The sequence below is a fragment of the Urocampus carinirostris genome, chromosome 10, assembly GCF_059441175.1.
Source record: "Urocampus carinirostris isolate Australia breed hairy pipefish chromosome 10, RoL_Ucar_1.0, whole genome shotgun sequence".
NCBI classification, from domain to species: domain Eukaryota; kingdom Metazoa; phylum Chordata; class Actinopteri; order Syngnathiformes; family Syngnathidae; genus Urocampus; species Urocampus carinirostris.
The window spans coordinates 29,649,737-29,676,146 of NC_142358.1; the positions used below are offsets into that span (position 1 = coordinate 29,649,737).

General features: G+C 38.8%; 1 protein-coding gene across 3 annotated transcripts in view; it reads left to right on the top strand.

Moving 5' to 3' along the window:
• The window catches only part of cluha (CLUH binding protein of NUMT mRNA a), a 37,525-nt gene extending 12,366 nt beyond the window's left edge, over nt 1–25,159 (top strand). For 2 of the 3 annotated variants that reach the window (XM_088346530.1, XM_088346532.1), the window contains exons 7-27: nt 458–583; nt 725–872; nt 2,166–2,258; nt 3,650–4,084; nt 5,422–5,681; nt 6,245–6,630; nt 8,504–8,605; nt 10,066–10,166; nt 10,267–10,419; nt 12,346–12,408; nt 12,494–12,738; nt 15,073–15,157; nt 15,240–15,393; nt 16,608–16,747; nt 18,669–18,749; nt 18,830–18,955; nt 20,859–20,980; nt 21,059–21,152; nt 21,219–21,353; nt 21,427–21,500; nt 23,713–25,159. In XM_088346530.1, the coding sequence (XP_088202656.1) occupies nt 458–583; nt 725–872; nt 2,166–2,258; nt 3,650–4,084; nt 5,422–5,681; nt 6,245–6,630; nt 8,504–8,605; nt 10,066–10,166; nt 10,267–10,419; nt 12,346–12,408; nt 12,494–12,738; nt 15,073–15,157; nt 15,240–15,393; nt 16,608–16,747; nt 18,669–18,749; nt 18,830–18,955; nt 20,859–20,980; nt 21,059–21,152; nt 21,219–21,353; nt 21,427–21,500; nt 23,713–23,854 (3,265 nt within the window). In that variant the 3' untranslated portion in view covers nt 23,855–25,159. The remainder of the gene's footprint in view (nt 1–457; nt 584–724; nt 873–2,165; nt 2,259–3,649; nt 4,085–5,421; nt 5,682–6,244; nt 6,631–8,503; nt 8,606–10,065; nt 10,167–10,266; nt 10,420–12,345; nt 12,409–12,493; nt 12,739–15,072; nt 15,158–15,239; nt 15,394–16,607; nt 16,748–18,668; nt 18,750–18,829; nt 18,956–20,858; nt 20,981–21,058; nt 21,153–21,218; nt 21,354–21,426; nt 21,501–23,712) is intronic. The other variant, XM_088346531.1, reaches the window with a different exon arrangement.
• Nucleotides 25,160–26,410: the final 1,251 nt, after the last annotated feature.

Here is a 26,410-nt window from a genome sequence, read left to right on the forward strand (position 1 = left end):
CTAATTAGTTAGTGAAATTATCAATGGGTAAAACATTAACTAAGAATTAGGGAATACATATATTAAGAGCTATTTGAATGTTGTAACTTGATTTTATATATACTTTTTTTAACTTCCTGTGTGGAATTGGACTAACTGAAACAGCTAATTATATTTAAAATGTCAAATTTTAGTTTTCGCCCCATTAGGTAAAATTATCTAAAAGTGTTAAATTGCCAAGCGAGACATGTTCAATTTATGAAATATTTTGGAATCCTTATACATGTTTAAAAGGGTGCAAGGTGGTCATTTGTGCTGTGTCATTCTACTTATGCTGTATTGGATGCCACAAAGAGGCCAGGCAGGATTAGTTGACTCAGATTACATTTGGAATGCCATGTAGGTCAGAGCCTATGATCATTTAAAAAGTCTTTTGATACACAACTTTTGTTGTTCATATTTTGTGTCTGTTGTTCAGGTCGTCTACCTACACCTTCAACCCTAAACCTGCCAATCCTAGTTTCTTGAGCCATTCTCTGGTGGAACTATTAAGCCAGATCAGCCCTGCCTTTAAGAAGAACTTCACTGCCCTGCAAAAGAAAAGGTGATAGTGTCTCAATCAACTTCATCGTCCCTGGTGATTGAGCACATGATGTTTAATCTTAAATACTTTTTGAATTGAGGGGGAAAAAAACAGGGAAATCACAATTGAAAAAATAATGGTGTTGATTTGGTCCGTCTGAAGGGTCCAGAGGCATCCGTTTGAGCGAATAGCCACACCTTTCCAGGTGTACAGCTGGACATCGCCACAGGTTGAACACGCTATGGACTGTGTTCGAGCTGAAGATGCCTACACCTCCCGTTTGGGTTATGAGGAGCACATACCAGGACAGGTACGCTTACTGGTTTACAACTTACTGCATGTTGGAATAAGCCAGAATTCTATAGCAGCGGGCATGGATTTAACAAAGGTACACTGCCTCTGCAGGGTTTTATTTCCAGTTTTCCTATTTATATTTACATTATGGAAGCCAATACAGAGATTTCGCGGGTAATGGTAACCAGAATCCCCCGCAAAGACTGAAAATCTGAAAGCGGCGTCAAACCTTTAACCACTAAGGTTAAAATTTTGTTACACGTGTATGCTGAATGATGAAGCATATTACTGGAAAAACAAAGCTACAAATTTTAAGTTGCCAATGTTTTTCTGATTCAGCCTGCCTAAAAACAGAGAATCTGGATTTGGCCCAAGAACCGAACGGAGTTTGACATCCCTTCACTAAGTAAAATGAATGGGAAGTGAGGAGAGTACTGGAGAGTGACGTCAAGTAAGAAAAGGCCTGCCACAAATAGTCCAAAATGCCAACCCAACCTCAAGAAAGATGAAGAGTTAATTGGAGCGTGCCTCAGAAGTGCATGTACTCTCATGAGCATCATGAATGAGCTGACTGAGGCTGCAGTGATAACACAAGCAAGTAGATTGCGGCAGAGAGTAGCAAAGATCCAAATTCCGCACAGGTCCTTTAATATTGACATTCCATTTAGAAAAGGTTGCATGAATTAAAAAACGGAAACAAAAACAGGTGAGAGGCTCAACCCTTCTTATTTGGTTAGAAATTTGGATTGTTCGGGCTTCACAACATCACAAATGAATAGGAAAAGATAAAACAAAATGCCAGAGATTCCCTGGTAAAAGGTAAAATCCACAAAGTTGTCAATCTGTAACACCTTGGTAGATACTGTTATCAAATTGCTACAAGCTGAAGTGTGGCCCAAGTGTGCTAGTATAATGAGCACAATTGGGGTTATATTTACTAATTGCCCTTTAAATGTCCAGATTCATACCTTCCTTAATGCTCTCCTTTACTGTTGTTAGTTCACTATCTTTGATGTTTCGTAATTTAGTGGTTAGGGCAATTTATTTTTTAAATTGTGTCATATTGTTTCTGGTTTAGTAAAATATATGTGTATTTGGCCTCACACTGTTGATTCACGGTAACGCAAGGTTGCAGTTTTTCTGCCAAAGAGATTTGTCAGTAGGGAAAGGGTTGGTGGTTCTAATTTGGTCATGGTTTGTATTGCTCTGTCCAGCAAGCCTCAATTTTACATATAGGGAAGAGTACTTCCCCATTTTATTGCAACTTTGAGACACACAGATATGACAATTTACTTTTGCATGTCTTCAGACTAGAGATTGGAATGAGGAACTCCAGACGACGCGAGAGCTTCCACGGAAGAACCTTCCTGAACGTCTGCTTAGGGAGCGAGCAATTTTCAAGGTACTACTTCTGTCTTAATTTCAACTAATCAACTGCGGTTTCACTGATTTGAACCTGTAAGTTTCTTTTGCCCAATATACTTTTCAACCTTCTAATTTCCTTGTACATACTTGTCAGCATAATCATCTAATCAAAATTTCTACGACCACACACAAGATTATGAGAATTTAAAAATCTATTTGAAGAACTGTCTTACCTTAATTTCTGCACAGGATAAGGTGCAGGATAAGTCGTCAGTCACTTGCCCTGAGGAATTTAGTCCGAAGTTGAAGTCAGAAGTTTGAGCGTTTGTTTGACAATTTGTACACAGCACGATTACCCGAAATCGAATCGACATCGCAATGTGACATAGTGCAGTTGTGAAACCGCAAAGCCCTGCGTTTTTTCAAGGTTTTGTAATGAGTGATGGGAGTTTTGACCAACAGCAATTGTTACTGTTTTTTAAAAGCGTTGACCAATCAGACGCAAATTTTAATAATAGCACTAGCCAATAAAGGCCATTTGAAGTATGCAAGCACCACACTATGCCACACCCACCGTGTGAGCTCATTGAGTGTCATGGCGGACTCTGTAAACATGGTCCCAGAGTCAACAAAACGAGAAGAAAACGAAGCTTGCACCCAAGAGCAATACATCACTTGTTTGGACCTATTTTGGTTTTGACAAAGCGGACGTGGAGGAGAAAACGCCCGTTGCAGAATTTGCTTTCGCGTATTCGCTTGGTCCAGAGGAAACGCAAGTAATTTGTACCAGCACCTTAAAAATTATCTCAAATTACAATACACGGCATGCCAAAAAGGACCCAGGTAGTAATTTACTGGGGAGCCAAGGGGGCGCCAGCATACAAAAGTTTAGGAACAATTGACTTAAAGCAAGTGAAATGACAAAAAAGGGTGCAAGTGATCCTTTTTAAATGAGCTATCTTAAATGTATTTTGCTAATTTGGACTAATTAGACGCTGGTGACCCACCAGAGACTTTATGTGTACGGGAAACACTGCTCTCGTATGTTTCTGGCACCGTGACAAAAATAGCTTTGTCTTATTATATTTCATCCTACCACTGGTGTTATGAGTGGAAAGGTTTTGGTGCTCTCACTGGCACTACTCTGGTGCGATTCCCGTTGTATACAATGTTTTGTGATTTTTGGTCACCGGTGTCGGTAGATTGATCAATCATTGCACAATATGGTAGTATACTGTAAACTTTGTAGAGTAACGTGTACTTATAAATACTGTATGCATGATCAATCTTATTCACGGTTCATAAGGCTTTCAGTTTTCTGAGTTTTTAGGTGTGCCTTATAGTCCGGAAAAATACGTTAATTGAAATCGAATTACCACTTCTGTATGAAAAGATTAAGCTTGTATAAAATATTGCTCGTCTCTGCAGGTCCACAGCGACTTTGCAGCCGCGGCCACACGCGGGGCAATGGCCGTCATTGATGGGAACGTAATGGCCATCAACCCGGGGGATGAAACGAACATGCAGATGTTCATCTGGAACAACATCTTCTTCAGTCCGGGCTTCGACGTAAGGGACCATTATCGCGAGCTGGGCGGGGACGCCGCCGCTCACGCAGCACCCACTAATGACTTGAATGGCGTGAGAGCATACGGGGCAGTGGACGTAGAGGGACTGTACACCTTGGGAACGGTGGTGGTGGATTATAGAGGCTACCGCGTCACCGCTCAGTCCATCATCCCTGGCATCCTGGAGCGCGAGCAGGAGCAGAGCGTCATTTATGGCTCCATCGACTTTGGAAAGACCGTTGTGACGCACAGCAAATACCTGGAGCTTCTGGCAAAGACCAGCAGGCCCCTCAAAGTGAGTAACACAACTCATATTATTACCACCAATATTATAGATATATATATATTTTTTTTTTTAAAGATCTGGCTGCTTTAACGGATTTTGTTTTGCTCGAGAGAAATCATGCTCATCCCGCGTTTTTTTATTTTGTTTCTATTTTTAATGTAGTGTGAAAATGGTCAAGATAAAAATAGGCCTGCTTTAAAGACAGTCCAAACGCCAACCCAAACCATAAGAAAGATGTAAAAATATTTCGTTTTAGCACGTCTAATGCACGCATTTGCACATGCATCATAAACGACATGACAGAGGCTGCAATGGTGACACAAGCCAGGAGATGTAAAACAAAACAAAAAATTCAAATTCTGCACAGCTCCTTTTAATTACGATCAATTATAAATTTGACATCCTGGCACTGACCGAGCAGCGCCAAACTTTATAGAGGAGGCCCTATATAGAATTTTAACATTTTTTAGGTTTTTGAGCTCATGATCATGTCATTGTTTTTCACATGTTATTGTAATACCCACACCTACTTTATATTAATGTTTTTGTGTTTATGCCAAAGATCTACCTCCTTCAGTTACCAGTTGTACAGGGCTTTCCTTTAAAGATCAATGATTATCTTTCGGTTGTATGTGAAAGTTTGAAAATAATTATCCATATTAGGTCATTCATGCATTTTAATGATTTAAAAATGACTATTGGTCTACTGGTAATCCCAAGAGCCAAGCCATTTGTCAAAATGTGGGGCTTTTTTAAAAACCCAACATATTGTATTATTAAACACCCCCAAGTTTTGGGTCGTATTGAACAAAACCACACCAATCTAAGTTGGGTTAAAAAAAAAAAAAAGGTAATTTTGTTCTAAACCCTCCAAAATATTATCTTATCTTAATAACAACTTAAATTTTACTAAACCGACCAAAAGGTTGATTCATATAAAGTGGATAGTTCCATTTTAGACCATTTTGTACTTTTTTATTTTTAATGAATTGTTTGTTAGGGATTCTTGGTTTAAAACTTAAAGGACTGTCTCAGAAATTTTCAATATTGTGATTGGTATTATTTTATGTAATGCGGTTAGAAAACAAACTACTTATATTCTTTATTTTAAATCCACTGAAACACTGTAAGGCTTTCCTTATTTTAACATTGCTAAATTTTGGCTTACAGACTACTAGCATACTTTTTTTCATGTTTTTATATCTTGAGATGGAATATTTTTGTGTTTTCTGCAAGATTTAAAACAGAAAGACTTCTGTTGATTTGTAATGAATCCCAAATATTTTTCTGTTTTTTTCTGATTACATGACACATTGTAATTTTAACCATTAACCTCTTCCTATTAGGTCCAGAGCTACCATGTGCTCAACGAGAAGGACGAGCCAGTGGAGCTTTGCTCCTCAGTGGAATGTAAGGGGATCATTGGAAACGATGGCCGTCATTATATTCTGGACCTTCTTCGCACTTTTCCACCTGACCTCAACTTCCTTCCTGTGGAGGGAGAGGAGTTAGCTCCCGAATGTCAGCGTCAGGGTTTCCCTCGACGGCACCGCCATCGTCTCGCCTGCCTTCGACAAGAACTCATAGAGGCTTTTGTTGAGCACAGGTTAGTCGTCTTCTGCTCTTAAGTAAACCACCATGAGTAATGGCTTGTTCTTTTTTTTTTTTTTTTTTTTTTTTTCATCCTTACGGTTCTTTAAAGCACTGAGGGTTCCCTTTGCGCATGCGCACCTCGAGAATCGCATACCGTAATAGTCATTTGTGACACTAAGGCCCAGTAATGTGTATGAATTAGTCCTCCTTCAGGTTATTTTCCTACGGAAACTTCTCGTGTGAACAAAAGGATTCCGAGTGACAATATGCTCTGGCGGTCGTACAGGACTTATAGAACTATAGTTACGTTCGTAACTTTAGTTCTATTTCATTGCTACGGACCGCGAGAGGCGGGGCTTCAAAGCACTTAATGTTCCCTTTACGCATGCGTAGTTCGAGAAATCCATACAAAAAGTCTCATTCGTGACACCCATGGCCCAGGAATGTGTATAAATTCCAGTCTCACCACAGGTTTGTTTCCTATTTAAGGGGTTTCAAGTGACAAATGCTCTTGCAGTCTTAAGGGACTCGTAGAACCCTAGTTACATTGGTATTTTTTGTTTTTTCTCCTCTTAGATATCTTCTTTTTATGAAAATGGCCGCACTACAACTCATGCAACAGAAAGCAAACAAGGATGCCAACAGGAACGAAAAATCTCCAGCCATTACCCAGACTTCTGAAACCGAGGCCGTTGCTGCTGATGCAATGCAAACAAATGCTTCCGCTTCAAGCACGCTGGTCTCTACAGACGGAGTAGTCCAAAATGACACCAGCGTAAATGGGACTGGGGAAGAAAAACCCTCAAAGACCATCACCAATGGGCCTTTGGAGCCTTCATCCGCACACAATGGGGGGAGCAAGAGCCCCTTAGAGGGTAAGGAGCTTGAGGAAAATATTCCAGGATTAACTCAGGCCAAAGAACTGGCGGAGACCTTAGTTGCCGAAGGTGGATCTAGTATTGGTACGTCCAGAAACGACAATAGCTGGGACAGCTAATCAGGTGGAATGTTGGGGAGAGAAAAGTGGTACCTCTACATAGAAGCTTAATTTTTCCCAGGATTGTGCTCTTGTAACAAACACATTTTACCATATTGGATATGAAATAATTCAAAAGGAAACTTCCCTTTTCTAAGCTCTCAAAGGGATCTAAGTGGACTGTGAATAGCTTTAAAACACATCTTCCTTATCACTAAAAATACATTGAAATTGTAATAAAATGTAAAAAAAATACAGTAATAAGATTATATTAATGAACTAAAATGCAAGTTTATTATGAGGGAGTCGCCGTAATAGTGTGTGGTGGGTGGCAGAGAATCAGTGGCGCACTACTTTTGGTGATACCTAAGCACCTGCTGTATTCTCAAAATTATATTTGGTGTAACATTTAATGAATTAACACGATTAGTTTTTTGACAGCACATTTTTTTGCCATTTTAATTTTTCATTCATCTTAATTTTGCCATTTTACCTAGAATCGCAACACCATTAATTTCTGCAGATATTTTAAAATTAATTAATCCAGAAAATCGTATCTGCCTCACCTTCATAATGTTAGGAATATGTGTAAGGCAAGTGATATTCGGATCAGCTGACACTGTTTCTTTATTTTATTTTTTCATAAGCAGCAACTTCCTCCCAGTTAGCCAGCACCTCTTTAATCTCCTTTGTAGACGCTATCTTCTCTGCTTCGTCCTCCTTTTCCTGCTTTTTTGCAACAGGAATTTAAACTTCCTCGAAAATAATGGCAACTTTTTGATGGGCATTTTGCTGCTTTCCGATCTTGGCATGATTACAGCGTTATTGTTACAGTGTTAATGTTACTGTGTACCTGACTTGTTAACCTGACTGCCCATTTTGCACATCGGGTTAGCTACTCTTCTTGCACTATCGGCACTATGGTAAAATACTACACGTAGCCAAAATACAATACAACATTATTTAGATCTGTACATTCAAGGAAACTGTGGGGGTCAGATGCATCGACATTTCGTTCTGTATACACGTGTACTAGAATGACAATAAAGTAGATCTGAATCTGAATCTGAATTACTGACACCAACACCGCGCCGCTAGTGTTTTTCTAATATTTCTTACTTCATTTTACTTGTCACCATTCTTTTTTTTTTTTCTCTCAAGACACCTTAGTTTTACTTTAAGAACGCAGAGTCACAAAAATATGTATAAAATGCAATCAGAGATGCGATCAAAATAAACTTTCTGCAGGATACAGGTACTCAACAGGTATAATCAAGAATACGGAATCGGGTGGCTGATGCTAGGAGGGGAATGCGCTAATTGGACCGAGCTGATTGCGGTGCACGGTCTCTAGTGGTAGTCTCTGGAACTGCTCTTGAAATCTATTATTCTTGGTAAAGCCAACAATTTTAATGTTTCCCCAAAATAATCGTGTTTCCAATTTTTCGTATGTAGAGGTGCTCGTATTAGTTCAGTTGAGAAGAACATGGGAAGGAACACCTTTCGTAGCCACTTCAATCCACCTGGTTAGCTGTGCTCGCTCAGTCCTCTGCCTGCATGAGGAAGATGTGTCGACAACAACCCGTCAGTGTTTCAATCTGATCAACACAATAAAAAATTAAAAACTCCTACTATCTGTCAAAACAGTGTGAGATTGACAAAATTAAATGTTTGATTTGCTTGCCTGGTGCTGATAGAGTGCATGTTGTCATTTTTAATGGGGTGATTTGGCTGCCTTGATTTACTAAAATAATGCCTGCTGGTAACTAAACCGTTGACAGTATCATCTCAATTGACTTTTTAACTTGTTGCAGAATCATTTTACTTGCCCTGCATCTCATGAGTTTATTTTCAAACAGACCCTAAAAGCCGTGAGGTTGTCCTGAACGCCTGCAAGGCTGTTGGCTCCATCAGCAATACATCTTTCGACATCCGCTTCAACCCTGACATCTTCTCTCCAGGTAAGATTGGACACCCTTGTATCTTTAATAGAAACTCTCATATAATGATTTCCAATGTAATGTCATGCAATTGGGTCGGGCAAACCTTTTCAGTTGTGGGCCGCATGTAGTTATTTTTTAGTTATTTTTGTAGCAGATCCGTTGCACCATTGTGTGCAAGTTGAGCTTTTTTATAAAGCACAAATAAACCCTGCCTAAGCCTACTCTCAGCTGATTCTTTTCAGCTGATTCTTTTTTTCATGTGTCTGGTGCAAATCATTTGTTGTTCCCTTTTGTTAATTAGTGGTTAGTACTGTTTTCGTTTTTTTTCGTGCTGTGCCGCAAATAAACATAATTCTTTTATTTAACTGAATTAGAAATTACCTCGCAAACACACACACATGCAGTCACTATTAAGCTACCAAAACGCTAGCACATCAAGCGAGCGACCACAGACTAACATTACGTTTCCTCACTTAATCGCTTAAACGTTCCCGCAAAATTAAAAGATTAAACCTTGATGCTCAATCTTACAACCATTGTGTAAAACAGTTTTTTTTTCTTTTATGAAGCACAATTGAACACTGCTTGAACTTATTTAACTGTAATAAAAAGTATCTCTCTCACACACACACGCGCACAGTTGTTAATCAGCTAAAAATCCTACGCTAACATCAGCTAGCTACCAGAGACGAAGGTTACGTTTTCACACTTGAAATAGCAAATAACAAATAAAAACACATAATGTAGTGGCTTGCCCTTCTACTGAGCTTCCTTCATCCTCGTCAGTGAGGCTTACCCTTCAACTCATTTCATTTTAACTGAGGTCGCTTCATCCTCGTCGGTGATTTCATGTTTTGGTTTTTATTGCTGCCTCACCATTGTGGTGCTCCAGTGCCATATCACCTTTTTTTTGTTTTGTGAACGTGTGGAAAGGTCCCACATTATTGTGGACTTGGGTCGAATTGTTTCCTCCAGGTCCGTCATGAGTCGAATTTACCGTTGCATTTAAAAGTAGTGCCTGAGTTTACACTCCAACCTCGCGTTATGCTCTCCGACATGCGTGTCACTTGCTCCGCGACGCGCAGAATGACGCTTAAATCGCACGACACAACGAACCGATGAACTAATTAACTAACCCTTCTAATCATCGATTGTATCGATATCTTGTTGCAGCTCTAAAGATAATATTGACCGATCCAACTCCTCTCATTTGCTTCTATAAATTGAATATACATGCGCATACCTACATGTACATGTTGCTTTTCATTTTAGATTTGTGTTTAAATAAAATGTCATTCTCATTTTCTTAGAAATAATTGAAGCAAAACAATGAATTAGGTCCTTGTTTTTAAGCAGGAAATGTGATGCTATGTTTTGAAAAACTGCCATTACTGTAGCGCTTTGACATGTTTACATTGGACTGCTCCAGCCAGTTCATCTTTAACTCATGAGTCAAACAAATTGTGTTATTGAACCAGGAGTACGATTCCCAGATGACAGTGCAGATGACATCCAGAAGCAGAAACAGTTACTCAAAGATTCTTCTGCTTTCCTAGTTTCCTGCCAGATTCCATCGCTGGTCAGTGACATATTTTATATTTACTTCATCTTTTTAGACGTCTTGTAGGTCAAATTGGAGGTTGTGTTGTCTACAATTAGATTGGTCTATGTCTTAATAGGTTAAAGACGTTTTGGACCAAAGCGCTCTGCCCATGGATGGAGCTACTCTGACAGAGGCCTTGCACCAACGAGGCATCAATGTGCGCTACTTGGGCACCGTACTGGAGTTTGTAGAAAAGACTCCTGCAAAAGCCCAGCTGGAACACTTCTATGTAGGTCTAATGATTTAGAATTTGGAGTTCCTTTTTGCTGGTGTATTTTTTTTTTTGCTGCTCTCTTGGACAGGGGGGTTAAATTAATTTTAGCCAGAGGGCCGCATGCTAAAAAAACATTCTTAAAAGGGCCAGGCTTGGAAATTAATAATGCTGTGTGCGTTAGCTGGAGGACTGCGTGTCTTGAGGCGCACAATAAAATTATGATTCAGTGATGTAAGCTTTTATCAGAAAACAATTTTAAGAATAATAAAACGTCTATAATCGTCAATGTCAGTGAATCAGTCAAATGTAGTGAATCAGTTAAACTCCTGCAAATACTTCCAGGTGCTCTCTTTTTAATCTGTTATTTTTCGTAATGCCTCAAATAGCGCATCCCTAACTCATTTAAGTAGGATTATTTTCCTGAATGTTTTCTGGTTGATTAATGGTAGTTGGCAAATAAGGCTAAAGTGGGATCTTTGCGATGGGCGCTTAACTTTGGCGACATTCAGTCGACATATTTAAAAGTGCAAGTCATTGACTCTATGTAGCGAATTTTCCATTTGTCCTTCTCTCAGCATCGTCTTATATGATGGTTAGGGCTGCATGATTTTAGAAAAAAAAACTGTTTTTTTTTCCTTTTTTAAGAACAGTAATGTAACTTCTATGTGGTTTTCAAATTTTAATAGAAAATACAATTTTTTTGAGTTAATTTTGTTTTTTGTGAGTAATCACAGTGACTTCCTTTAACCTTATGAAAACAGTACTCTCTTCTGGGGAGCTTTCTGCTGACCATTATTTAAGTTTTGATTTCACAATCGATGTAATTACCTAGTAGGTACAAGGGTCAAACCTCGATTACATCATTACCGACTTAAGAGTATACGACTGTTACTAAATAAAAGCTATAGATCTACAAATAATAACAGAATACATAATTGCACTGTTGAATAAATGGTCTTTATTTTCATGAGACGAAAGTACTGTACAAAATCGGAGGGCTTTTCCTTTCAGAGAAAAAAAGCAATTTAGAGAGCGAATGGCTGTTTGCACGCTAGCATTAGGTAACCACGACTTCATGGTCACAGCGATGATTAAAATACAACATTCACGGATGTTGCGGTTTCCCGCGAGTTGTAGCTCCAGGTCATCCGTTTTATGGGTAATGGGTCTAGTGTTGGTCATATACAGCCTCTGCAGAGGTGGCTTAAGAGAGTTCTCATCTTAGCCGTAGGACTAGGCTGGACGTGAAGCCTCGCGAGTGCTTTCTCTCCTGACTCCGCCTATGGAGATTCACGGATGCGATAGCAATCTACGAAGCATCCGCTGTTTATCACCATTTCTTGGCACTCTTCTGAGTCTGATTTCATTGGTGAATTTCTTTTTAACATAACGAGCCGCTAAAGCTCTACCAGTGGCATTTGCTTTGGTGGCGCCCACCCATTGTTTGAGTGATGGCATATACCCCAGCCTATCAGAGTCGCGCCCACGTAACACACCCTGGCCTCTGATTGGCCGGCTTCGTTAAAACCCTAAGTGTGACAATTCTGGTAAACCAAACACTCATCACTCAAATAACAAACTATAAATCCTTTAAAAAAATGCAATGTCTTACAAGTACACAATATCACTACGTTGCATGGCAATATTATATTTCGGTTAATCATGCAGCTCTAGAGGCGGCCACATTTGGCCCGCGGGCCACGGGTTTAAAATATGCTCTAAGACAACAAATACAGTAAAATGATTCCGCTGTTGGGTGATTAAAATGATTGTTGTAGTATTATTTAAATGTTTTGTTGTGATTTAAAGGTATTTAAAATTATTATCTGTAAGTCAGTGTGTCATAATCAGTTTGTAAAGTCCAACCAGTGATTTTGCTAGTTGCTAACACGACTTTTTCCAGATATCAGTTTTTAACATTATTTCTTTTGCTCCTTTTAGAGAATAGGAATAATTGAATTGATCACGCGATGTGCAAAGCATTACTTCAAGACATACCTCCAGGTTTGTAGAATCCTATTTAAAGTTTTTTGTGTTTGTTTTGATCAGGAAAAAATAAAGTTGGCTTTTGTGTTATTTCGCTTGGAAGGGTGTGGAGCTGTCAGCGCTCTCTGCTGCAGTTAGCCATTTCCTGAACTGCTTTTTGAGTTCTTTCCCGGATGCGGTTGCCCATCTGCCAGCCGACGAGCTCGTGTCACGCCGCAAAAGCCGCAAGAGGCGCAACAAGCTTCCCGGAAATGGGGACAACACGGCATGGGCCAGCCTGACACCTACAGAGTTGTGGAAGAACATTTCTTTTGAAGCGCGGAGCTACTATCACTTCACCATTCAATGGTAAGAACATGTTAAGGCAGTGGTATGCAACATTTTCTGTGCCACCGAAAGGTTTGTGTTAACTATATTCTCGCGGTCCGGCGCAAAAATAGCATTACTAAGATCAACCATAATTATAATAACAAAAATCGACCATGTAATCTCTCAACCACAAGGGCTCTAGAATTACATACACGGTTGGTATGGGTGTTTTCAAGAATTGCATTTACAAGGATTTCAAAGTGCTTGAATTTTGAGAAGTGCTTGTAAATGCTTGAATTTGTTGCAATTTTTCTAGACAAGTCTCCTTAAACATGACAAACGCTGCTCTGTGTTGGCTTTTACTTTGCCATTGCTGGTGATTAACTGAGCTGGCATTAGTTTGTACAACAGTGTCCTATGAAGCGTAATCGCTCCCTATGTCTCGCGCCCAAGAGGATATGTGCATACTGCACCTAAACAGGTCACCATAAATGTGTTTTCGTGCAAGGATTAGGTATGATTTATAGATATTTATTATGGACCATAAGGAAGCTGAATTTTGGAAGACAACCTAGTTGAGATTTTTCAGACCAGTATTGCAACGTCGATGCGTTTTTCTGTTTTTAGAGAAAAGTGCATTGTCTGTGGTAGTTTAGTTTGTCTTAGTTAGGATGTTTCCCATAGCATTTTGTGTGACCCGGTAGGTGGACAGTCTATGGCAAATGTCTCAAACATGCACCCTGTGGGCTGATCATTTGACACCCCGTAATATCAAAGTTTAAATTAAAGGTCTGAGACCTATGGCTCACAGGCCATTAACGGCTCTTTTTATGAGTACATATGACTTGCGAGTCTAATAGAGCTCTTTTCATGAGTACATATAGGGTCGGGATAGAATAGAACTTGTGCATTTATTTACTTTATCATTGCATGCAGAGCTTTTTGTTGCACACGTAAAGCCCAAACGCCATTGACTGGTTACAGGGTTCGTCCAGTATATGTAGGACACAATTTTAACTAGTTTACAGTCAAGGTGTCACACCGACAGACCCCGCTTTGTCTGTAAATCAAACCACAGAACAAACGTTAACCCAAAACAAATATTTAACCCAAAAGCTATAGGAAAGACCATACGCATGTCCAATAGTCTGTCCATTTACGGTTCGGGATCAAATTTTTACTGGCCGTCATAAAATTGATATGTGGCCCACAAGTAGAAAATTAATTTGTACAAAATAATAGCACCATTTCACCAGATGATTGCAGTAACTCTGGCCACCTTGCTCTTGGCTTCCTGTGAGAATTTTAGTCCACTCTATTTACGTCATGGCGTTCTTTAAAAAAAAGGAAAGTTGACTGTGAGGCCCCGTTGCTTGCAGGACATGTGAAAGTTTTTTTCCCCAAAATCGAAACAACTTGCATCTTTCTTGTTTCCCAAAAGACTGTTGCTGCTTTCAAAGAATATAATCTCAAGAGGCCATGCCGGACAAAAAAATGCTGTGAAAAGTTTAGCAACTGGAAGCTGTTTTAATAGCACAGCAGTGCTTTTTTTACGAAACCTTGCAATTCTGCAAACCTTTCACGGAGGGTGAATTTATTAAAGACAGTTCAATGAATGTCAGGCTGAATAGCCCGCCCTCACACGTTTTCAGCTTACCAAATCTGGCCCGCTTTCTGAAAAGTCTGGACACTCCTGACCTAGAATAATAGTATTGGGTGAGCGGTAGTAATGAGCGGAGCTATATACAGGACTCATTCTCCTTGCTTAGCACAGTCTGCTCCAAAGGTATTTACATTAGTATCCTCGTTTGCGGTCTTGTGACATTTTTACAAAAGAACTTTGCTTGCCTCTTGTTTTGAAATTATTCAATACTAAAATGGCAGTCAAAATAAGCCTCAACACTTTTAAGTAACTGCGGGAGGGAGACCCATTTTGTGTTAAGTGGTATATTTATATCGCAATGAAAGACAGGATCTGGCATTATTAATAGATTTTATGAAATCATCAAAACATCACACAGAAATAAAATAAGAATGAAGTTTTGTCCTGAGACTGGGTTTGGTAGTTTTGTGTTAAAATATATGGTATGGCTCTCAAAAAAAAATTTGTTTTTTTTGCTTCAATGGCTCTTTTGGTCAAATATTTTCCCACCCCCTGGTTTAAAGGGACACTTGAATTATTTAGCGCCTCCAAAAGGTAAAAAAAATGCATGTACGCTATACGCAAATAAATCCGGCCTAAGCAAACAAATGGGCTTTTTTTTCTGTGTGGCCCGGTACTGGTTCATGAGCTGGTGATTGGTGACCATTGTGTAAGGGTGTGTGCCTGTTAACTTGTTTATTGTCACTAATTATTTCATATAAAATCCGCAGTGAAAATGTGGACCGGGTGGTGGAGAAATACAACATCCAGAAAATAACTTTGCTTCGAGAAATAGCCATCAAAACAGGAATCCAAGTAGGTTCCTTTTTATTTTTATCGTTATTTTTTCTTTTAAGACTCATCTGGTCACCTGTGAATATTTTGATCTACTTTCTAGATTCTCATAAAAGAGTATAACTTTGATAGCCGCCACAAACCTACTTTCACAGAAGAGGACATACTTAATATTTTCCCTGTTGTAAAACACGTCAACCCAAAAGCCTCAGACGCCTTCCACTTCTTCCAAAGCGGTCAGGCCAAGGTGCAGCAGGGTAAGCTCACAACTTCTTTAACTGTGCCTGCGTTTCAAATGTTTCTTTCCATTCAACTGGAAATCATAACTTCAATTTATTTTCTCTATTTAACACATTTCCATGTCACAAATATGATCCGGTCACATTTTGGAACCTGATAGTTAGGTACTTTTATGGTTGATATGGTGACATCAAGGATGCCCATTTTCTCAATTATGATCGCTTGGTTCCTCACTGTCGCAGTATTATCGATTGTAAAATTGTCCATGTGCTTATTTGTACTGTAGGAAAAACAATTTGACTTTATTGCTCACTTGGAGAAAATAAAATGTCATTCCTAGTTTCAAAGGCGGGATTCAGAAAATTTAATCATTTAAATCTGTGCGGAATTTGGAACTATGCTACTCCGCCACCATCTCCTGGCCAAAGTTACGAATGCAGTTTTAGTCGGCTTGTTCATGATGCGCATGCAAATACGTGCATTTCATAGACTCAATTTTTTGTTTATCTTTCTTAGTGAAAGTTAAGAGGCCTGCTTCTAAAACAGTTCAAACACCAACCCAAACCCCGTTTTCACGCAACACTAACCAATAAAAACAAAATTAATAAAAACCCGGAAAGACGAGCGTAACGCCACTCTCCACTCCTCCCCCAGGCCATATTCCTCAAACCTATTGGGTTCCGCCCCGAACAGCCCGGATAAAAGTAAAATAAAAGCAGATAGGTGTAGTGCAAAACAAAGCTTTGTACTCAGTTGGGCATTGTTAAACATACTTTATAGAGAAAATATTGACCTTTAAACTGTTTAAGGGCACTTTAAACAAAATATGAACAAAACATAAGTTAGTTTTAAAATGTTAAAGATTTATGGAAAAAACGTGTGTGTGTGTGTGTGTGTGTGTGTATATATATATATATATATATATATATATATATATATACACGCAACCAAAACCATAATTTTCAACACATGTCAAATCTTTGAACCACATGTTGTTCCCTTTTTTGATATGTGCAAACATAATTGCCTTTTTCCTTAATTTTTGTGTAAATAATGTCAAGTTTCAGAACATTTTTTGTTAGGCGTTGTGGATTTAATTTGGATAGCTAAATGACGTCGCGTTTTTTTTAGGTCACTCTCTGTATTTTACATGACTTAAGCAGGCCCTAAGGGAAGAAAATGTTATTTTTAGTAATGTCTCTCAGTAAAAAGGCATCTACTTGATTTCTAGGATTTTTGAAGGAGGGCTGTGAGCTGATCAACGAAGCCCTTAACCTTTTCAACAACGTATATGGAGCAATGCACGTGGAGATTTGTGCCTGCCTACGCCTCTTAGCTCGCCTTAATTACATCATGGGGGACCATGCTGAGGTACACACTGCAATCAAATTAATCACAATATATGCGTCCCAAGTTTTTCCTAGCAATGGCCAATTAATATACTTAGTGGGCAATTTTAGATGATTACATGTCTGCCTGTGAATGGATCAAAAGATTTTAACGAACTTTTATGAAGAATTAGAATTGTATTTAACAACAGTAGTGAACTATGTTCACACCAAGATTAGATGCGATGTAAATATGGAATAAAAGACTTAATGGAGAAAAAAAGAGTGTTAAGATAAATTGGCAAATACTTATGAGGTAGTGCTTATACAACCTCTAGCAAAAAGTATGGAATCACTAGTCTTAGGCAAGCCCTTACTCAGACATTTTTTTCTGTAGAAAAAGCTTCGATCAAAGACATGAAACGATGGTAATGTTATTCCAAAGTGTAACATATTGGTATTCAGAAACACTAAAAGAAATTGAGAACACGATGCAATGGTCAGTAAATGTTACTTTTATAGAGCAAGTGCACGGAAATGCATATGGAATTACTCTTGGGAAATAAAATATGAAATTACTCAATTCTGAGGAAATATGGAATTGGTGCATTTTGAGTAGAAAAAAACCCCTAACTGGGCACCTGGCCTAGATTAAGTCTGCATGCAGTTGAAAACAGTGCAGTAATCACACCTTTGAGGGCTCCTGGACTATGTGGATTGGCAAGAATCATGGTTCCAACAAAAGAGATGTCTCTTGAGACTAAACACAGGATTGTTAAAACTCTTGAAGAAGGTAACTCTGCTGGTATAGTTGCCAAAGATATGGGCTGTTCACAGTCAGCAGTATCAAAGATTTAGACCAAGTACAAACAGCATGGGAATGTTGTTGAAGTCAAGCGTACTGGTATGCCAAGGAAGACATGGAGGTGTCAAGACAAATAACTAAAGGCCATATGTCTTGATAAGTGGTAGGAAGTTGGAGTCTATGAATGTGACAGAACTGTTCGAAATGGAATTTTCAAATAGGAAAGCTAAAAAACTATCGTTGACGCCTAAACACAAAAGAACAAGACAGCAATGGGCTAAGAGGCAATCATGGACTTTGGATCCACAGTCCTTAATGATATGGGTCTGCATGTCAGGCAAATGAACTGGGGAGATGGCTGTGGTCAAATCTGCAAAGGTTTACAGTGCATTTTGGACTGCTTCTTCATTCCTCCAGTTGAAAAAAGGTTTTCTAAGATGAGAATGCATCTTGCCACAGAGCAAAACCTAAAGGATTCCTTGGACAAAGACTCGACCAGTCAATGTTATGGCCTGCAAATAGCCCAGATCTCAACCCAATTGAAAACTTTTGGTGCAAATAGAAAAGAATTGTCCATAGCAAGGCTCCAACCTGCAAATATGATCTGGACACTTATATCAAAGAGAGAATGGTAAAGAATACTGTCTGTCACTCATCAAGTCCATGCCTCAGAGACTGCAAGCTGTCATAAAAGCCAAAGGTGGTGCAACTAAATACTAGTGATATTTTTTGATTATTTTGTTTGTCTGTTTTTCATGATTCCGTATTCACTTCCTCAGAATGGAATGAGTCCATATTTATTTCCATGCACTTACTCTATAAAAGTAACATTTACTGACCAATGCAATATTTTCTCTTAATTTCTTTCAGCGTTTCTGAATGCCAATATGTTGCACGTTGGAATGACCTGGCGATTTTTTTGATTGTGATGAGCGTTTTTTTTTCTTACAGAATAAAATGTCTTGAGTGAGGGCTTTAACAAGACTGGTGATTCCATACTTTTTTCTAGGGGTTGTAGTCTGGCCCAAGTTGTAATGCATCAAAACACTAGAGCAAAGGGACACAAATGATTGGTGTAGCTTCTTAAAATTCAATTGTTGAGTTGAAGCTTTGTTGTGATGGAAAAACTTTCCAGAAGTAATTTTTAAAATGTTTTCAGGCACTCAGCAACCAGCAAAAGGCTGTTTTGATGAGCGAAAGAGTTCTTGGCATCGAGCACCCAAACACAATTCAAGAATATGTAAGAAGCCTGGCTTGTTTTCTAAAGTTGTTTGTGCAAAAAGTTTCTTTAGTGAATCTTTTTTTTTTTTGCCTTTCTAGATGCAATTGGCGCTCTACTGCTTTGCAAATGGACAGCTGTCCACAGCGTTGAGGCTGCTTTACAGAGCTCGATATCTCATGATGATGGTGTGCGGTGAAGATCACCCGGAGATGGCTCTATTAGATGTAAGTTCTGCCTGAACTGGACAGAATGTTGCTCGCTACCTACAGCATTTAGAAATATGTGGGGAGAATCCTTTAATCTCAATATTGATCTCATTTGTTAAAGGGTTTATGAACATGTTTTTTTTAAAATACTAGTGTATCGAGAGATAGCGTTAGCCTCACTTAGAGGAACTCTCATAATATTCTGTCACCTTGCTGATACGGGTCCCCATAGAACGAAAACCTGGGGAAACGCTGGGCACAAAAATGAAAAGCAAAATGCTGGTTGCACGACACAATACAGTGACATCTAGCAGTCGAACTTTACACAGGTACCCTTTAAGGCAGATTAGTCAGAATTTACCTTTTTGCCTTTGGTGTTGGAATGAATGATTTTGATTTTAAAAAGTAATTGATGATAACTAAATTGTGACATTAATTTGAAAAACTATGCTCAAGCAAAATCTGACATGCATGGTAATACTCACAACTACTTAACTGCTTTTAATTAGAAGTAGGTGGTCATCTTATAGAGCCTTTGTTAAGGTAGGCTAATAATAAACTATTTTCAGACCTTCCTTAGAAAAGTCTATTGCCACTACGCCATTGCCTTTACAGATTGTCATTGTAGTTTTTCTTAATACCCACCAACAAAGTTGATGTATAAGTAATCACTCAACTTCTGTCTTTATTGTTTAAACTACTACTTTTACAAGTCTGAAGCCCAAGACTCTTTTAGTTTGTTAAACTAGCTCATAAAAAACATTCTACGCTGAGTTGGTCAAGAAGACATTAACGATCTAATTTAAAAGGGGTGATTTCTCTTTAAATGGCTGTAATTGAAATAGTTAAATGTATTTTACATGTCAACTCGCCTTATTTCAATACAAAAACATATGGAAATAAGACACAACTGTAGTACTACACTTAAATAGATAGATAGATAGATACTTTATTCATCCCCTAAGGGAAATTCACATTTCCAGCAGCATCCCTGAGCTGAGAACAATACAATAATAAAGCCAAAAGAATACAATATACAAATACCAGTGTGACGTGCAAATGCCCACTTTAGCATGTTATATAGAGTAACTAAATAGTGCTACACAGAATACATATTGGAGTAAGATGGGCGGGGGGTTGTTTGAGATGTCCTTAAAATGCCTAAAGTCGAATATTTTATATGTTAAGTGTGTGTTAACATTGGCTAAATGAGTTTAAAGAGCCTTAATATTTTTTTCCTGAGCACATATTGTTGTGGATTAACTGAAATTCAGCTTCAAGCTGACAACAGACATCTGGCAGGACGTATGACATAATGTTGATACAAGATATCACAAGTTGCTGACTGAGCAAGCCAATTCAGTGAAAAACATTTACGATTCTGAGAAAAACATCACATGATGTTGTGAACACAGAGTATGAATGCTTGTGAATGTGGCTTGAACGTGGATGAATGAACGGATGCATTAAAGAGCGTTCCCTGTCTGCCATATTTCTGTCTCTGCGTATATTTTAGGGTGACGCCCAACGACGTCCTCGAAGCTGACTTAGTTAATCTACAACAATATCTGCTTTTACCTTACTTATAGCATTGCTGTTCAGGCCTCGCAAGATATTAGGAGGAAGGGGGAATGAAGGAAAAGAGAGTAATTTTATGCTCGTCATCGCAGGTTTTAGAAACTGTATCATGAAAATAATAAATGAAAAGTCAAAACGCCAACCGAAACCTCCAGAGATATCAAAAGGTTTATTTGAGCACATCTAAGAAATGCACGTACTTGCGCGCACCGCAAAAGGAGCTTGACTCGGGCTACGACAATGGCTTAAGCCAGAAGATGGCGTCAGGGTGGAGGAAAGTTCCTAAATATTGTACAGCACTTCTAAGTAAGCTGCTAAACAACTTTATTTTTCCCCCCTCAAGAGTAACATCGGTTTGGTACTGCATGGAGTAATGGAGTACGATTTATCTCTGAGATTCTTGGAACATGCACTGACCGTCAACTCAAAGTACCACGGTTCACGTTCACTGAAAGTAGCACTAAGGTGGGTAATAATGATCACTCAAATGCATCCATATCCTTTCATATACAACGGTGAGATTCTTTTTGTTTTCCTTTCCAGCCATCATCTCATAGCTAGGGTTTTTGAAAGCAAAGCAGAGTTCCGCTCAGCGTTGCAACATGAAAAGGAAGGCTACACTATTTACAAAAACCAGGTATGAAATCTCTTTCTACTGCCGACTACTTTAAACTGTGTCAACTTAAATTTATTGTGTTTTCAGAAGGGCGAAGCTCACGAGAAAACCAAGGAAAGCTCCGAGTACTTGAAGTGCCTCACCCAACAGGCAGTGGCTCTGCAGAGAACGATGAACGAAATCTATAAAAATGGCTCCAGTGCTAGCATCATGCCACTCAAGGTGACTGCTCGGAACTGTCTGTTTTGTTTAATTGATATAGCTAAACACTTAATTTTGTTTACCTCTCGTTAAGTTCACTGCTCCCAGCATGGCCAACATTCTGGAACAACTCAACATTATCAACGGCATCATTTTTATCCCTCTAAGGTATGTGTACATAAAAATACAATACAGTGAAAATAAAAGATGTGATTCATCATTTCGGAATAGTTTCTCCCTGGCTTGGCATTAGTTTTACATTGAAGATCATAGCAGTAGTCATCCAAATTGATCTTACTTAAACTAAGTAAAGCACCTTGGTGAATTGTTTTCGTATTAGGCATCCTAGCTTATTTTCAAATAAAGACGCTGCCCGACTTAGGAGTTGGGTTTTGGACGATTGTTCGGAAGTTGAATTTGTTCGTAGGTTGCTTCAGTGCTATATTTTGTATGTTTAAGGTTCATATTAGTATGTTTAAGGCTTGTATAAATAACCTGTGTTGCTTTGTACTAAAAAAATAAACATTTCATAAAATAATATCCTCTATAAAGATAAATAAAGTTGAGTTTAACTTACTTTTGGATGCTGTGCTTCAAGAGGTCCTCTTTGGTAAATAGATGAAAAAAAGCGTTCCGACCATTTTCTCATTCGCATCAAGCTTTCTTTTTCCACTTTTGTTTCAACAAAACGGCTTGCCTCTTTACACTTTACACCAACCATATGGAATGGACGCACAAGATGTCTCATCTCATCAGCCGTACCGCTTATCCTCATTAGGGTCGCGGGGGGGCTGGAGCCCATCCTAGCCATCTCCGGGCAGTGGGCAGGGGACACCCTGAATTGGTTGCCAGCCAATCGCAGGGCACACAGGGACAGACAACTCATTCGCTCATTCACACCTAGGGACAATTTGGACCGGCCAATTCACCTGAAATGCATGTTTTTGGAACGTGGGAGGAAACCGGAGTGCCCGGAGGAAACCCACGCAAGCACGGGGAGAACAAAATCGAGCTCCAGACTTCCTGTGCGGAGTTTGTATGTTCTCCCCGTGCACAAGATGTTAAGCAATAAAAATGTTCTTACCGCGCTGGCGATAGTATAGACATAGACAGTATAGAATGTTTACACACAAACTCTGAAGAGGAAGCAGATATTTTTTCTTCTGGGTGACTTCTCACAGCGCCACATCACGCCAGTAGCGGTAGAAAGAAGCACTAAAGTGCTGTCCTGTACTCAGAAAAAGGTTCACACAGTATAAAATGTAACTTACAGAAAAATAATGATATTTTTCGACATCCCGAAAAAAATGTTCGTATCTACCGGTTTTCGTAAGTCGAATGGTTGCAAGTAGGGCAGCGTCTGTAGTGCAAACGCAGCTGGTTCTGGCTTGACTAGAAATAGCTTTGGGGTCTACGTCACAGTAGGCTAATAATGCAAAATTAAAACTAGGTTTAAAAAAGAAAAATATTTGAGCTACACTAATGCAGCATTCCTTTCTCTTTTTTAATTGAAGTTGCACCTTTTTTTTTTTGTTGGAAAATGTTTGAAATTAATTCCTGGAATCAGCTTCATGTATTTTTTTTTTTAAGTTTAGGTTCTCACAATTTTTTTTCCTTCATGTGTTTGTTGTGGCTCACATTATTCATTTTGTGTTAATATTTTCTGTCATTTCATATTTACTATATCTTAAGCCATTTTTTTGTGTTTCATAGTTTGGTCCAACGTCGCTGTTAGGTTTCTTATGTGACGGTACAAAAGATTAATGTACATTTTTATGTGTATTTCACATGTTACAATGCTTGAAATAGAATAGAATAATAGTATATAGTTTATTTTCTTTGTAACATGTAAAACGCACAACTACATTAACATTAGTCTCTGGAACTGTGACTAAAAATAGTTTGATAACATAAAATCTACCATTTTGCAAGTCAGTGCACTGACAACTTGGACCTGTGAAGATTTTGCCAAGCACATTTAAAAGTTTTTGTTCCATTGACTTTTTCCTGTGAAGAACCCACAGACTGTTATTTGGATATATATTTTATTTCATGAAGTGTTATTAGTCTTCTGACTTGTGATTGTGGCTTTCTGGGAAAAAAATGTTGGTGGGGAGTGTGAAGCATGTTGTAAAGCGCTTTGGGAGGTCTTCAGTGTCTTGAAAAAGCGCTATATAAATGAAGAACATATACCATTTTTTTTCAAATTTGGCCCCTCCTACAATTGATACATTTTTTTCTGTTATAAACTTACTCTGCCCCTCATCAGAGAAGGCAAGAGTGAACTGGTCCTCTCAGGAAAAAGTTTGGGGACCCCTGCTGTAATAGGTCTTTTTAAGTAATGTGTTAAAGTAATTGGTCAATACATTGTACCTTTCAGCCAAAAAGATCTGGAGAATCTGAAAGCCGAGGTGCAGCGACGGCAGCAGTTGCAGGAGATGGAGATGGAGAAGCAGGAGAAGAGTGACAAGCCCTCAGAAATTGGCACTCTGGAACTGGTGGACAAAATTCCTGTTGACTAACATCCCAACTCACGCTTTTTTTTTTTTTTTTTTTTTACAAAGTGCAATGACAACTGTCTTGCTATTTTGCTTGCGGACACAGGAATTGAGAAAAAACATATCGGCATTGAAATTAAAAGAAAAATACTGTGAGGGGATATACAGAAACTGGAAAGTGGAAGAATATTTTGTATCGTGTGTAGAAGAGAGGAAAGCTGAGCAGAATATTCCTACGAGGTAGGATGATTTTCGGTGGGGTGGTGTTAACATCTAGTCCATGAAGTGTTGGAAAATCCTCCCATGTGGTAAAAGTAAGACAGTTGCATTTGAGCTGGCGAGTTCACCGGTGGACTCAAGACCAAGGGTGACATTCTGTACCGAAGCCTTATCTTTTGTGTTACAAGGCTGTGTCACTTTATCGCTCGCAGTGCTGTCTTCGTGTTGCTTCCTAAAGGAACATTGAAAGAACGAAAGCGGAATGAAGCCTAAAAGAGTGAGACGAGGCTATGTTCTACAATCTTAAGAAATACAGCGCGCCTTCAATTTGTTAGAATGTAACGCTTCACATTTTCCGTGCTCTTGATGGTCCTTTAAAGGAATTTGATTCCCGGTTTTTCTTCTGCCTGCTGATCTCTATAAGCAAACGGTGAAAATCGGGCCTCTTTGCTGACTTTATCTCCCTTGTCCATGAAACCCACGCAGGAAAGTTGAGATGACGTTTTAGAGCTGTTAATTTAAGCCATGACTGTTTTATAGAAAATGTACGAAATGTAAAAGAAATGTATAAATCTATAAGGGATTTAAACACGCTGTTGCTTCAAGAAATAGTTCACAATCCGCCCATTCGATTTCTTCTTTGTGCTTGTAACTGCTCTATTTTTACACTCGAAGAACGCTGCGCATGTACGTTTATACGTATGACTTTGTGAATTTCAGTGTCATCGAGAGTTGTGAAATGAACATTGGCTTTGCAAATGTTTTATTTTTCTATATGCATCGATGACTTCAAACCAGCCTCCGCGATCAGGTGGGTTTATTTTTGTGTGTGTTGTGTCTGCCTTTCAATTTTGTGCTTTCCCTGTATATGCAGTCCTGGGGGCAGTATACAAGAATAATCGAAAATCTCGAACAACGAAAAGGGCTGTATATCAGAAGGGGCCCTCCGTCACTCAAAACAGACAATTTGCGCTTGTATACGTGTTATGTTACTCCTCTGCCGTGTAAAAATGTGTGATTACAGCAATATAGAGATGGTGCTGGAATATATTTAGAAATGCTAATGTAAGATGGTGTGACTGAAATATTAAAGGATATAAGTGGAGCTGATCATGCTGAAATGAAGTTATTGCAATTAAGAGTAAGAAATAAGTGATTTCTTTTTGGTACCAAGCCCCTTCGGAAGTTATTTACGCATATTAATTGATCTTGTATTCTCTTAGAGTGCATATTGGTCCTAAATTCAAGCGCAATGTTTTGCTCTATGTATTTCGTTCACTACTACTTCTATCCACAAGGGGGCGGAACAGTACTTCGCATAACAAGGAGTCGGGTTATAACTACTGTACAGCATATTGCTTTCCAAACAGCGCTAACTTAATTTCATTTTGATCAATTATGCAATCATTGTCCTTCACAAGACGTCTGCTTTCCGTAACTATTGAGTATTGTCTGTTATAGTTTCATTTGTTGTAGTCAGTCCGCTTTTATAAATAACCAATAAATTATATTTCTCTGAGTTAACAAAGCGTCTAGCATCTTTTGCTGATTTAATAGTAAGAAATTGGGAAGATTTTTAGCTCGCTGACGGTGAGTGATTTTATATTTTTTATAAATCTCGTTTCTAACTCATTTTAGCTCGCGGGCCTCATGGTAAAAACAAAAAAAAAAAACACCTCACAGGGCGCCGAACGAGTAAATTAATGGCATTGAAAGTTCCTCGGATGTTGGTCTTTAAGAGGCTCACAAATAAAGCATGATTCATAAATATATGATGTGATTATAAATACGTATTGCGTTTTTTTAACCTATTTTTTCCTCAACTTAGATGTCATTGCTTGAAATGGTAATCAACTGTATTTGTTTAAAATAAATAAATAAATTAAAGCAGACTGAAAAATAACACACTGATTTACTTGAGGAATTTAATGTTAATTCAAATTTATATTTTGATGAGAATGTTTACTCGGGAGCATGGCTAATGGGTGGTTAGCGCGCAGTCTCACAGTGCAGAGGTTCAGGGTTCAAGTCAGTGTGGCGTTTGCATGTTTTCACCTGTGCCAAAAACATGCATGTCAGGTTAATTGGCAGGTCCAAATTGTCCCTAGGTGTGAATGAGCGAGTGAATTGTCCATCTCCGTGTCCCCTGCCCACTGCCCGAAGATAGATGGGATGGGCTCCCGCGACCCTACTGAGGATAAGCGGTGCAGATAATAGTTGGATGTTTACTTAAATAGGGAACTGTTACATGTCAACATCAGCCAATTGTTCCCCTTATTGAATGCACTTCTCATTATTAGGCGATTATGAACCTTGCAAACATAACGTGGCACCTATTTATTTAAAGCAAGACCATTGCGT